The sequence below is a fragment of the Aotus nancymaae genome, unplaced genomic scaffold, assembly GCF_030222135.1.
Source record: "Aotus nancymaae isolate 86718 unplaced genomic scaffold, 86718_ANA_hifiasm-v0.15.2.pri h1tg000029l, whole genome shotgun sequence".
NCBI lineage: Eukaryota > Metazoa > Chordata > Mammalia > Primates > Aotidae > Aotus > Aotus nancymaae.
Genome location: NW_026988442.1, coordinates 64,020,665 through 64,035,000, shown reverse-complemented (window position 1 = coordinate 64,035,000; position 14,336 = coordinate 64,020,665). Strand labels below are relative to the sequence as shown.

General features: G+C 34.6%; 1 protein-coding gene across 2 annotated transcripts in view; it reads left to right on the top strand.

Moving 5' to 3' along the window:
* Window positions 1-12,768, top strand: part of ACVR2A (activin A receptor type 2A) — an 88,164-nt gene extending 75,396 nt beyond the window's left edge. For both annotated transcript variants that reach the window (XM_012457101.3, XM_012457102.2), the window contains 5 exons: window positions 603-748; window positions 2,420-2,534; window positions 5,162-5,300; window positions 8,018-8,148; window positions 9,042-12,768. In XM_012457101.3, coding sequence (XP_012312524.1) covers window positions 603-748; window positions 2,420-2,534; window positions 5,162-5,300; window positions 8,018-8,148; window positions 9,042-9,236 — 726 coding nt within the window. In that variant the 3' untranslated portion in view covers window positions 9,237-12,768. The remainder of the gene's footprint in view (window positions 1-602; window positions 749-2,419; window positions 2,535-5,161; window positions 5,301-8,017; window positions 8,149-9,041) is intronic.
* The last annotated feature ends 1,568 nt before the right edge of the window (window positions 12,769-14,336 follow it).

The window sequence follows — 14,336 nt, the reverse complement described above, 5'->3', positions numbered from 1 at the left end:
ACTTGCAGGGTAATTATCACCAAAACATAATTGCTAGTTTTCCTCAATTTTTCTACTTACAGAGCTAGTGTGAAACTACCATTAGTGAAGTAGGAAATTACGTTTTTGGTAATTGGTTTCATCATTGTGAAATATAAATGGCTTTTTTACTTCACTTAATTCTTGACCTGAAGTACGACAGTAATCTCTAGAGGAATATTCTATATATTAGTTGTTGTTTTTATGTTGTAATTTTGTGTTCTCCTAGTCCCATGATGTAACATCTCTATAGTCGGGATATTTCAACTTTTAAAATATTTTCTAGAACTTTAGATTTTTCCACTAGTCTTTAAAAAAAAACTTGTCTTATAGATTGGTGGAAATTGACTATTCTTGTAACAAACCTTTAAGGCTCAGTGGTATTTCTTTCTGGTCAAATGTTTCTTAATGCGAAATGGAAGAAACTTTGAACCAGTCTAGATAGATTGTTTCTTGGATATAATTTTCCCTGAAAGGAAAGATATGCTGCCTTCCATAACCTCTTATAGGTAAAAAGAAACGTCTCCTTATACATATGGCCTTTGTCGAGAACATAAGTTTCTTTTTTTCCCTCTTTTCTTTAGGGTTCACTGTCAGACTTTCTTAAGGCTAATGTGGTCTCTTGGAATGAACTGTGTCATATTGCAGAAACCATGGCTAGAGGATTGGCATATTTACATGAGGATATACCTGGCCTAAAAGATGGCCACAAACCTGCCATATCTCACAGGTAGAAAAATGTTGTTTTCCCAGATAATTGAGTATATATTTACTAAACTTTTAAGCCCCTGGGTAAATTTTAATTTTCTCCTTGTTACGCAGTCATGCTTTACAAGACAGTTGATTTTCATTTCTTTTTTAAAATTTGCCTTGAGATTGGCCAGGAAGTATTTTTTATAATGTGTATGTTCACATCATTGGTAAAGTTTGATGATCTACCTCATCTCATTTCTGAAAGCATGGTTGAAAATAAATTGTATTTTCTCTATCTTATAAATTATATTATCTCTATAAGGAAAAAGACATTTGTTTTACCTCAAAACATGATTTACTAGGGATTGTTATACAAGGGCATGTAATGAAGGAGAGACTGAATGTCTTCCTTGCTTGTTTTTTGAATCACCTTATTATCTTTAGCCAACGTAGAGGGAGGCATCACTTAAACAATTGTCCAGTGAAGAAATAGTACTTAGACTCAACAGTTTTCATGCCCATGAAAGGAAAAATGATTGTTTTTTAAACATGGAATTCAATTTTCCATGTATTTAATTTCCTTAAACATGGGATTCAATTTGTCATCTCGTGTTCAATTTAAAGATGGTTGTTTTAAAAGTAGGCATTAACTGATTCATGGAACAGATACTTAGCTGAGTGCTACCAGGTGATGTTTTAGGTTGCTGGGGGGCATTATTGTAAGTCAGCCTCTAATTTAGGTTCTGATTTCGCAAACTTTAAATGACATCTACCTCAGAAATAACTCTTCTTTCTTCTCACTCTCTTACATGCAGTCTAATGGCCTCTTCTTGGATTCTCCCTTGCCCTGCCTGGCCACATAGGGAATTAATTCTTAAGAACTCCTAAAGTTATTAGGAAAAGGGCCTGAAAGTCTTTTGAAGCTAAGACCTATTGGCTTTTATAGCATTTGGGAGTGTCGCCTTGTGCTTTCAATATCCCATTCGTGGTCTATGTGTCTGTACATAAATTTAACCACTAGTCATGGCATAGTTACTCATGTATTTAACTAGGGTATAGTAGTCTCTAGGATAAGCCAGTTGAGACAGGTGTGTAGAATAGGATATCTTATTGCCTTAGTACTGTTACCCCTTTCAGAACACCAGAATCTAGCTAGAGCAGTGTCTGTTTATGGTAAAAAGATTATATCTGTTATGCATTCCATAAGATACTTTTCTACAGCCAGGGGGAAGAATATAAGAATCACTATAATAAGGGAATATTCTAAAATGTAGATCTATGCCAAAAAGCAGAAGGTCCCAATTCAACTATTTTTTAAAAATTCCTTCATTTTGGTTTTTAAATTTCAGTTTCTATGGGAGTTTGCAAGTAAGAACTCTGAAATATTATCTTAAAAAACAGTAGTTTTATGATTGATAGATGGGAGACATAGATAACATATCTTTTTGGCACGGCAGATTTTTATATAACTGCCTTATGGGTAGGGTTCCTTCTTCTTGTCCGTATTGTGAATAGGAGTTTGTCACTGTACTCTTGTGTTTAAGGGTACATGGGGGCTCTGAGCTTTTTCTCTCCCCCTTTCTCTGCATTTCATAGTTTTAAGAAACTTTTTTCATAGTATATATATTCCCCCCTTTTCCACTTTCAATAAAAAATTTAAAAAGATAACTTGTTTAAACTTAATTTGAATACTCTTTTTATTTGCAAGGGACATCAAAAGTAAAAATGTGCTGCTGAAAAACAACCTAACAGCTTGCATTGCTGACTTTGGGTTGGCCTTAAAATTTGAGGCTGGCAAGTCTGCAGGTGATACCCATGGACAGGTAAGGATGATGATTATGAAATGTAAGAAAAAATAAACTTGTTCCGTATTTTCTTAGAATGACATGTCAGGACTGAATTAGTCTAAAATTGTTGTGGTGTTTAAATCAGCATCTGATAGAGTTATATCTTTAAGTTTCTGGAGGAAGACATTTTCATATGGTGGTGGAGGACTCAGGTGGTTTAGATCAAGCACTTCATAAAATAATCCTTAGACACATGTCATAGGATTCTTTTTGAAAAATTGATCAAAGAATAATCCAGCACCTTTTAATAGACCTCATTCTTAGGGAGTTCCATATTATCTCAGTAGTTTTAGTCTGTTAATTTTTTAACCAGCTTAAGAAGAGCAGAAGGATAATTAGTCACTATCCTTACTACAGTGTGTTAAGATTCCCTGTCCATTTTCCCATGCAATAATAGTTTCTTGCTTCTTGTTGTTTATTGCTTCATTAACTCTAATCGACTTGATGGCTTTTCTCCAGATTCTCTCCAGAGTTCAGAACCATTGTAAACCCCTGAATTAGGTGTGTAACTCTTCACACCTCTGGGCACTTCTGTGTGCACAGAGATCTTAGTAATGGGAACATTTGTGAAGGCCAAAAGGGTAAATAACATTATCCGTACATTTTATTTTCAGAAACTTTGAAGTTGGAACAAGATCAACTTTTATTTATTTTTATTTATTTATTTTTGAGACAGTGTCTTGCTCTGTCACTCAGGCTGGAGTACAGTGGCATGATGTTGGCTCACCGTAACCTCTGCCTCCCAATTTCAAGTGATTCTCCTGCCTCAGCTTCCTGAGTAGCTGGGATTACAGGAATGCACCACCATGCCTAGCTAATGTTTGTATTTTTAGTGGAGACGGGGTTTCACCAAGTTGGTTAGGCTTGTATCAAACTCCTGACTTCAGGTGATCCACTCACCTTGGCCTCCCAAAGTGCTGGGATTATAGGCGTGAGCCACCACTCCTGGCAAAGATCACCTTTTAATCAGGGAAACCAGTTCAACCTAAAAGATGACATTTTCTACAAAGCTAAATGATTCAGGCCTTTAGCATTATCATTTCTTCATCTTTCATGTCATGTAAATTTTTTGGCCAACTAATTCTTAGCTTTCATTTCCCCAGCATATCCTATTAGTTCTTGAGGACATGGTTTTAAACAATCATGGCACAACAAATTTTGGCAATATTGACTAATGGTTTAAGAATTTAATTTGGGGTAATGGTCAGTAGCCATATAGCTGTAGAAAAGTCAACTGCAAATGTATATGGGAATGGAGGCAATTTGTGGAGAATACTACCAAGATTGTGTAGGAAGCCTGAGGACAAATTTCTAAGCTAATTGAATGATTGACTATCATAAGACTAAATTCTGGGAACATGTTCTTAACTTGGTACCTCATAAGCCCTCCCTCCCCTATTTTTTTGAGAAAAAAATTTAACTCACTCATGTCGTATTTTAACTCCTTCACAGTTGGGTTCTATGATGAGTTAAAAATTAATTGCTTATGGCAAATGACACATTGACTTTTCATGGACCAGAAAATTTCAAAACTATTTGGAGGGACTTGCATGTTATTGCACATTTTATATAGTACAAAGAAAGAACACATATAAAAGCGGCAACATTTTATGTCAACATGGTAGATAAACCAATAATCTTACAATAAAAAAGGTAGGTACTTTGGATGGCATAGGTTTATCTTTAAGAGAAAAGTAGGCTTTAGGGAAACACTCACTGATAGTACAATTAAAATATTCAGAGTAGTAAATTTTTTAAAAATAGAGCTACTTTTTCCCTTTAATGTATTCTCCTTGAACTTTAGTCTTAGTGATGTGTCTTTATTCTTTAAAAATCTCTGTTGCATGTATACTTGCATAAATTTCCCAACTTTTAGTCTAGAGTAGAGATTACAGCCACCTAAGGATGGAGCTTTATGGACGTACCAATATCTAGACTATTCTCTAGTCCTAATACATCACAAGTGTGTTGTGATGTACCCAGCTATCTCACAAATATTTTTAAGCATTTATATATGAATGTTGTCAAGCACCAACCAAAGCTAGCTGTACTAGCTTAGTAACCATAGTTACAGTACTAAGAAATACCAAATTGTTGGGGACAGATAAAAATAAAGGACTCCAAGACAGAAGAATTCTTGAATAAACAAATACATAGATTTTGTACAAATATAACTTTTTAACATCAATGTGTCCTTTACTTGGCTAATTATTTTTACAACATTTTATTAGTTTTTTTTAAATACAGAGAAAAGACCTCAAAAAAATTTTTGTTTTTTGTTTTTTGTTTTTTAATCCACATTTCAAACAGTATGCAAAGGTACAATTGAAAAGTATGCAGCAGCCTTCTCCCAGCTAACAGTCAGTTCAGTTTTTTGTAATTACATCTAGAAAGGGGAACAAAAAAAATTTCCAAGTCTGTACTAGCCTAATGTCTGTTGATTTTTTAAGTATAAGCAGAAAGGATCTTACTATTTATATACTGTAGTCTGGTATACTTACCCTGGTAATAGACCATATTTGGTTTTGATTCTTAGAAAATCATACAGTGTTAGTTCATAAAGTTAATGAATGAATACTCTTTGCTTTTAACATCTTTTTCAGGTTGGTACCCGAAGGTATATGGCTCCAGAGGTATTAGAGGGTGCTATAAACTTCCAAAGGGATGCATTTTTGAGGATAGATATGTACGCCATGGGATTAGTCCTGTGGGAACTGGCTTCTCGCTGTACTGCTGCAGATGGTAAGGGAAAAAATAATTTTAAAAAAGATATATATGCCTACCACACATGTATGAAAAGGGATGGTACATTCAAAGGTAATATTTTAAAGTACAGTTTTTTTTGTTTTTTTTTTTTAAATAGATTCCAAGAGGTGGTAGAGAATTCAGGAGGCAGGGGAATTGATCCTTTACCATTACTAGCTGTGTTGCTGGACACTTCACATACCTTGAGATTATTTCCTAAAACAGCTTCAGAGGTAGATATTACACTTGACAGATGAGGAAACTGAGATGCAGAGAAATTAAGTAGTTTGACTACTTTAGCCTCAAGCTGGTGAATAGTGAAGCCTAGATTTGGAACTCTGATCCATACATAGGGAGAGGTCTGCTTTGGTAAGGTCAACTTCAGTAACAACACAGAACTGTTTAACCTGCCCCCTAGGTTAAAGGGTTTCTATTCTGTGTTCTTGTTATTGAAGTCCAAGTCTTACAGATGTTTGCTTTTATTTATTTATTTATTTTTCTGGTTAAAAAAAAAAAAACTTGTCGACTGTTACTCCCAAACAGATGTAAATGAGCTTGATCTGTTTCTTATATTTTAATTTATAGTTGCCTAAAAACTTCCCTCGATTGTCAAAGACCATAGAAGAAATTGTGAATATTTTATAAGTTATATAACCAATGTAACCTGTGTTACTATTTTATTTTCTGAGTACTGTAATAGGCTCTCATAGACTGCCACTTGAATATAAAATTCATTATGGGGCACTATACGTTTAAAGGGAATTTAATAGAGCGCTCAGAAATGGGCACTCTATAGGGATTCTTCTAGGATTGAGGGATTGGCTTGGGAGTCAATCACAAACCTAAGAAAGGTTGAAGCAATTTGGGAATAATTTTAGAACTCTTTATGAAGAAGAATAAGAATTCAGAGTATTTTCACTCAAAGTGGATGAAGAATTACATTTATTATGTGTATTTATGGAAGAAGTAGGTTAGATGGCAGATGTTATAGGAAAATATATTTTATAAGAACTTTATTATAAATATGAACTCTCCATAGCAAATCATTGGATTAGGTAATTTATTAGACACAAGATCCTGTTCTCAAGTAATGTAAACTTTAGTTACGGCAATAAAGTATATCCTGGACAATTAACTCTGGAGTAAGTCAAGCGTGCGTTGTCTAGCCCACTGCCCAGTACACAGGTATTTAGTAAATGTTTTTGGATGAGTGCAGTACTTAAGAAATAGAAGCATGTGTTTTAGGAATTTAGAGGAGAAATTGCTTTGTTTTTGGGGAAAAGGAGTTATCAGAGAAGTTCTTTTGGAAAAAGAAAAGGCTAGATACTTTTCTTATATGCCTTGTATATACCATGAAATAATTTCACTCAGGTGTTTCTGACTTTTAAGTCAGAACCCAACTCTTAAGTCAGAAATTGGGGTAGAGAGGACAGTATGAGCATTGATTGCTAAAGTAGGTTCTTTCAAATTTGTTGATGGCTACTTATTTGTTAAATGAAGTTATTCTAAAACTTTAATGTGCATACCAGATTCTTAGGAATCTTGTTAAAATTTACATTCTGACTCAGTAGGTCTGGATTGAAACCTGTGATTCTGCATTGCTTAAAAGCTAAGCTGCCAGTTGATGGCAATGTTGCTGGCCTGTAGACCACATAAGTGTTAAATAGACACCTTAGAATGTCAGTACTCTGTCATTGGAAGTGCTCAAGCAGAGACCAACTGTCCAGCCATAAAGAATTCTTATATTGGTAGAGGGTCAAGTTAGATGACCCCTTCATGATTCATCGTATTCTATCCAGGAGTATTTAGTGCATTTCAAGAGCTTCACAAGGTTTGTGTTTATGTACACATACATCTATCTGGTCACTGATACTGCTCAGTGGTGACCTGTTTCTGTATGTCTTTGTGCAAATTATGTAACTTTCCTGAGCTTATCTGTAAATAGAGGTAGTGCCATCTTAACCCTGTGAAGTAAGTAATACATGTAAAGTTCCTAATCAGGATAGGTGCTCACTGGATATTAGTTATTAACTCCTAAATATATTTTTCTATTTATCTGAGTAGGCCTAAGAAGAAAGGAATTATTTATGTTGTTTAATAAATCTTGTCTGTGAAGGCACATCCTGACTTGTTGGGACCCCTAGTTGAAGAGCCTGTTCATGATTTTCTAAAAAATAAACATGTACTTTTTAGCAGCTGTTGTGGGGGGAGTGTAGAGAAGAGGTGTGACTCTGAGGTGCATAATTCCTTATGTGGGGCATGCAGAGGGTTTGGATATGTCCTAGAATAAACATGGATGTAATAGATTGAACCCAGAGCCTCCAGGGTTGGAAGCACCACTGTTAACATTCTGATCTGAATTGTAAGGATTGGGTACCTTAAAGGGATATTACATAACTTTGATTTAAAAATACTGATTGTTCCTATGTCCTGTCTGCAGATGGAAGTAGGCATTCTTTATACTTGGATAAGAAAGCTCCTTATGCAGTCTTTAAGGGAGTTAGTTACATGTCAAATTATAGACCTTTTCATTTCCCATACATTAGTTTGGTCACACTATGGTATAAGTACAGTTGAAAGTCTGTTTCTCCTCTCTCCTCATAGCATGTAAACGATTGGGAAAAGGTGACAGTATATTTTAGAAAGTGTTTACCAGTTTTAAAGTCAGGAAGATTTTAATGAAAATGATTTATTTTTCTTTTCTTACATTTCAGGACCTGTAGATGAATACATGTTGCCATTTGAGGAGGAAATTGGCCAGCATCCATCTCTTGAAGACATGCAGGAAGTTGTTGTGCATAAAAAAAAGAGGCCTGTTTTAAGAGATTATTGGCAGAAACATGCTGTAAGTTATCCAGTTAGCTTTTCATTTAAAATTCCAATGAAACACTTTTCAGAGGAATTATTTATCTCTGCACATTTCTCTTTCTTCTGCAAGTACTTTCTGGGAGGTGATCTTCACACAGGATATTCTAGAATTCTAGAGGTAGTGATTGTAAAGTTATAGAGCTTTAGAGGGCTTTTGTCTCAATGGTCCTGTGCAGAAGAGTGTGTCATTTATTTAGAAAGTTTCCCAGGGAAGAAAAGGCATGCCCGACTCAGAACCTGTGGTTAGGTGGGTAACTTTGCTGATCACCACTTCCAATATGATGCCATTTTAAAAAGTTTATGAACCACCAGGTTTTCTACTTCCATGGGAGTTTGTTGTAGCTTTTTGATTTGGGCTTAGAAGACTTTCATGTCTTAGAATGCTTTAAAACGAAAGATCGACACAACAGTATTGCCCTGGTTTTTTTGTTTTTGTTTTTTGGTCTAAATATAACTAGAAACATGGCTAAAACCAGGTAATCTCAAGGTGGTTTTCTAATCTTCTGTTGAATTGTAAGATAGAAATGCTGATGATATTAAGAAAACAATACAAATTGGTAGGTCCCCCTTTATCCTTGATTTTCAAGTCCAGTTGAAAGGTTAGCATTGAAATAATCTGGTTTATGAACAATGGATAGAGATGTTTTTGGAATTAAAAAAAAATCCTGTTGTGATAGTCTCATGCTTTAAAAAGAAAGGTTTTTTTAATGCTTTTCTTCATGATTCTGCACATGGTATACAATAAAAGTGATCGTTGACAGAAACTTCTTTGACCCAGAAAAATAGCAATTTCTTCATGAAAATTTTATTCTATTTCCTAATAGAAAACAAAAATTGCTGTGGCATTTGAGTATGTTTTTCTCCTTTTAGGGAATGGCAATGCTCTGTGAAACCATTGAAGAATGTTGGGATCACGATGCAGAAGCCCGGTTATCAGCTGGATGTGTAGGTGAAAGAATTACCCAGATGCAGAGACTAACAAATATTATTACCACAGAGGACATTGTAACAGTGGTCACGATGGTGACAAATGTTGACTTTCCTCCCAAAGAATCTAGTCTATGATGGTTGCGCCATCTGTGCACACTAAGAAATGGGACTCTGAACTGGAGCTGCTAAGCTAACGAAACTGCTTACAGTTTATTTTCTGTGTAAAATGAGTAGGATGTCTCTTGGAAATGTTAAGAAAGAAGACCCTTTGTTGAAAAATGTTGCTCTGGGAGACTTATTACATTGCCGACAGCACAGATGTGAAGGACATGAGACTAAGAGAAAACTTGCAAACTCTATAAAGAAACTTTTGAAAAAGTGTACATGAAGAATGTAGCCCTCTCCAAATCAAGGATCTTTTGGACCTGGCTAATGGAGTGTTTGAAAACTGACATCAGATTCTTAATGTCTGTCAGAAGACACTAATTCCTTAAATGAACTACTGCTATTTTTTTTAAATCGAAAACTTTTCATTTCAGATTTTAAAAAGGGTAACTTGTTTTTATTGCATTTGCTGTTGTTGTTTCTATAAATGACTATTGTAATGCCAATATGACACAGCTTGTGAATGTTTAGTGTGCTGCTGTTCTGTGTACATAAAGTCATCAAAGTGGGGTACAGTAAAGAGGCTTCCAAGCATTACTTTAACCTCCCTCAACAAGGTATACCTCAGTTCCACGGTTGCTAAATTATAAAATTGAAAACACTAACAAAATTTGAATAATAAATTCATCCATGTTTTGTAACAAATTCACTGTGTTATTTAAGGAAAAAAAAGGTAAGCTATGCTTAGTGCCAATAGTAAGTGGCCATTCGTAAAGCAGTGTTTTAGCATTTCTTGTGCTGGCTTGTTATGTAGGGAAAAAAGTGCTGTTTTTTGAAAAGATGGTGTCATTTTCCCCTTCTTCCCATGTTTTAAAGCCCCATCTTATATCCAGTTCCCAAAATTTACATACTTACCTAAGTATTTTCTTTAGGCGTGCTGTGTTTGGGGAATATTTGAAAATTTAAAGCATGATTTAAAATTTTTTTAAGTGAGCTGTGACACTGGAAAGCTCTTCATTTTATCTTTTAAAATAGAGTTTTTTCTATTTATATATGTAAAATTGTAGTGTATTTCTTTTCACCAAACAGTGTGTGGGACATTCTTTATCACTGTTTTAGGATCACCTCAGGAAGTGTCGTTACCCAGAATTCCTCACTGTCTGCTTTGAGACTTGTAACTTTATCACTACTTCTGCTTGGTGCCATCTTGTCAGAGTCATATTTAATGTCTGTGATATGTAAAGAATTATCCTAGGATAGAGATATTAAACTTTAAGCAGATTTCAGATGTTACTGCTTTAAAACAAATCAGGGATAACAAATTAAACGTATAACTTAAAATATGCAATGACATTTAGAGGTAACCAATGTTGATAACAGATAACATAGCCTAGCCTCCTCCCCAAAATTGCTTTTACAACTAACACTGATATTAATTTAGGATAGTTCATGCCTTATCCTTGCTAAGCAAATGGAATTGATGGTAGGCAGGTGCCAAAGTGCTTTTCAAAACAATTATTATGTTAGAATACAATTGGATTCTTCCTCAGATTTATGTAGGCCAAAGTAATACATTAATTTCCTGAATTTCCAGATTACCAATCAACAAATAGCCAATATTATGCCATGTATTTCTGTCAGGTCATTTTAAAATCCATACACTAATTTTATAAAAGAATTTTTTACATGTCACTGTCAGGAGCTCACTGTGAATGTGTTGTCTTCAAATGGTTATTTAACCACATATTACACTACATTTTACATATAATATGTACCTAATCTCTGGGAATAATAAATTATGTTATTTATAAACAATACATAGGTCAACAGACTTTAAGCAGGGAGGAAAAGAAGAGTAATAGTGTCTGTGTGCCGTAGACCATTCAGAACTGTCACATGTGTCCCCATGGTCTCATTGTATTCCTAACAATTGCCTTTTCAATGTTGAGTTCACCTCTTTATTTCACAAAGTACTTGGTGTCTCAATTTCTCGATCTGGTTTTTGCTTCCATTTAAAAACTAATTAAGAAGGGAAAATACTGAGATTGTGCATACAAGAAAATTGTTAATTTCCTGAAGATGAATTTCTATCTGTTGTGAACATTTAACTTTCTTTTTAAAAGTTAAAAAAAAAATCAAAACAAAAATAAACAAGGGATACTATGATGAATGTTTGGCTTACGTGAGTACTAGAGATACATTTTTTAAAACCAGTTATTCACAATATAAAATGTTTTCAAGTTAGAAAAAATTTTTAGAAATCCTGGGTATTGTACTTAATTGTAGCTAACCAATTTTAAAACTTGTATTCTTTTGAGAACTATTATTAATAGAAAAACTTTTTATAAGCAGTAAAATAAGAATGTTCCGATGACTACCTATCCTTAGTCTTGTTAAAACTTTCTTTTGCAGGGTATTTAGTGTTTGGTTTACAGTCAGTGCAGAGTGGGCAAGTTAATAAAATGTTTGAACTAGAGATACTGGAAAAGAAGAAAAATCAAAGAATGAGAAAAATGGTGATCCATTTTGGGGCAGTCTGAGACCCCTCAAACTACTCTTTCCTCATGTGTATGGTGCTCCTCATGACTCGTCTTGTATGTTGCCTTTCTGATACCCATCAGAACTGCTGCTGCTCTAACTTATACTCTTTACCTTGCCCAGATCTCCACATAAGGAATGCTTTATGATCAACTTGCCATAAGACTGATGGATTAACCAGTGTTCGGCTTTATTTGAAGTCTATGCCCTGCACAGCTCTTGTATGTATTTTAGATGCTAGAAGTTTTTTTAGCATGTGATGTGTGATTCTTGTTTGAATTCTAGGTACCTTGTGAATTCCAGAAAGGAGACTGTGCCTCATGATTGTTAGTCCCATGAACTTGCACTGTCTTTCATGGTGATATTTTGAAAATACAATCAGGAAAAAAACCAACACCTTTGGAATTTAAAAATAGAATCTCATCATGAAATTTAGAAAGAATCTCTTCTGTTGTGTTTCCTCACCCCTAAGTAACAGCTACATTTAAGTAAAATGCAGGTGGTAGGGAAAAAAACCTTAGCCAGTTGGTTGTTTAGTGGAATAAACTGATTACTGGTGGGTTTTTTTTTTTTTTTTAAAGAAAGAAGCTTCATCACAGATACTTTCCAGTTTCTCTTTTTTACGTTTTTGAAAAATTACTTTTTAGGAACATTTGGTATGATGTGCATAAAATTATCAATTTATAGGCAAAATGATACAAGTAGCATCTTGATTGAACATCATTTACCTCAGATATTCAACCAGCAGTACGTTTTTTATGCAGTCTCAACCCATATCCCATTTTGTTACCTCTCAGAATATTGGTAAGCAGTTACTTTCGCTTTGCTCTGTATTTCTTGTGTTTTGGGCACAGGTTATTGTACTACTGTCAAATCGTACTTGCTATTTTTTCTGCAAGTATTTACCAGAAAGCTTAATATTCCCATAAAACCCCACCTTGGATAAGTGATTGTTAAATATTGTACAAATAAAGTGTATGCTATCCCCATTCCATCCCCAAGTTAAATAAAAAAATGAATATGGTATTATTTGCATATGCAGTTTTTCTTTAGGTGTGTTCTTAAAGAGGGGAATAGTAGCTTTGTAACTTACAGTGAGGTTTACACTTTGAGAACTGCAGGAATGATAGTGGTGAGTGAAGGGAGATTTGTTAATTATGGCATTTCCCTCTATTGTCATCTAAACAAATTATATTCCCACTCAAGTATGTGTGTTGGTCTTGCCAGTATTAGGAAGCCAGAGGCTTGCTGGCATTGTGTCACACAGCACACACCAGTTGATTCTCAGATGATTTTCTAGGGTAAAGGTGAAGGAAGGGGCAGCACTTAGGTTAGAAACTGAATTGCTTTCTAAACCAAATGAGAATGAAAACCATGGGGAAATATGCATGGAAACTCTACAGAAAGACTGAAGTGTTTCTTACAGTGTTTTCTACAAAACAGTGATTCATTAGGACGTTAATAGGTACTACATTTTCAACATATTGAAATAGTGATATAGTAAGTTTGGACCAAACAGGTATTAATTCCCCAGAGCCTTTCACATGCATGAGAATCAGTTTTTTTAACAAGTTTTGTTTCTGGTGGGCCACTTGGAGGGAACACAGGTGTAAAAACACACTGAAATATTCCTCCTTCACCTGCTTTTCAATCTGATTACTTCAGATTGGTAAGCAGCTATTTTTGCTTTACTCTGTATTTCTTGTGTGTTGGGCACAGGTTATTATACTACTGTCAAATCATACCTCCTGTTTTTTTCTGCAAGTATTTAACAGAATATGGGATCATGAGTGTTCTTATTTTTCCTCCTCTAGTAAATGAAGAAAATATCTTTAAGCCATATGTATAAGTTTATATTATTCTTGAACCACTTTTTAAACTAGGGTTTTTCAGATTTGTTTTTATTTTATTGATGACAGTTTAAGCAATTTAAGAGACGAAGTTAGCTCAAAACTCTTGCAAAACACATTTTAGCTTTTTTGTATGGGGGAATATGGAAAGGCCAACAATCAGCACTGCTCCTCCCCATAAAAATGCCTTGGGAGTATGATAGGCATATACTTCATTTGTGTAACTTTTCCTAATCTTTTTTTTTTTAATTTGCTTTATAACTGTTTCATGTTTACCTAATTGCTACTTAGTTTTAACATCCATATACCTGGTTATTGATGGATCTTCTGTAGCTTTTATGTAGCCAAGGAGATGAGGGCTGTCAGCTTTTAAGTTGTATCTTAACAAGAAATCACAATCCTCAAGTCATTTTATGAGGCTGCTGCCCTTTAAGACAAATAATACTTCCCTCAAATAGTTTAGAAAAATTTTTAAATGTTCAGTTAAGAGCGTAAATGTAAAATTCTTGCTTCTAGTGTATAATAGTGATGTTACCATGTTAAGTATTTTGGTGAAATGGCATAGAATCAGTATGCAAGCCTTAACCTGAATGGAACTGCTGAAAAGTAAATGACAGGGATCTGAAGACTTAGAAGGCTTAACTTTTTTGCAGGGAAGAAGGAAAGGCTATGTAAGAGTAAGTTGTAACTACTGATGAGCTACTTTTATGGACAGAAATCTTTTTTATTCCACTTTTGTATC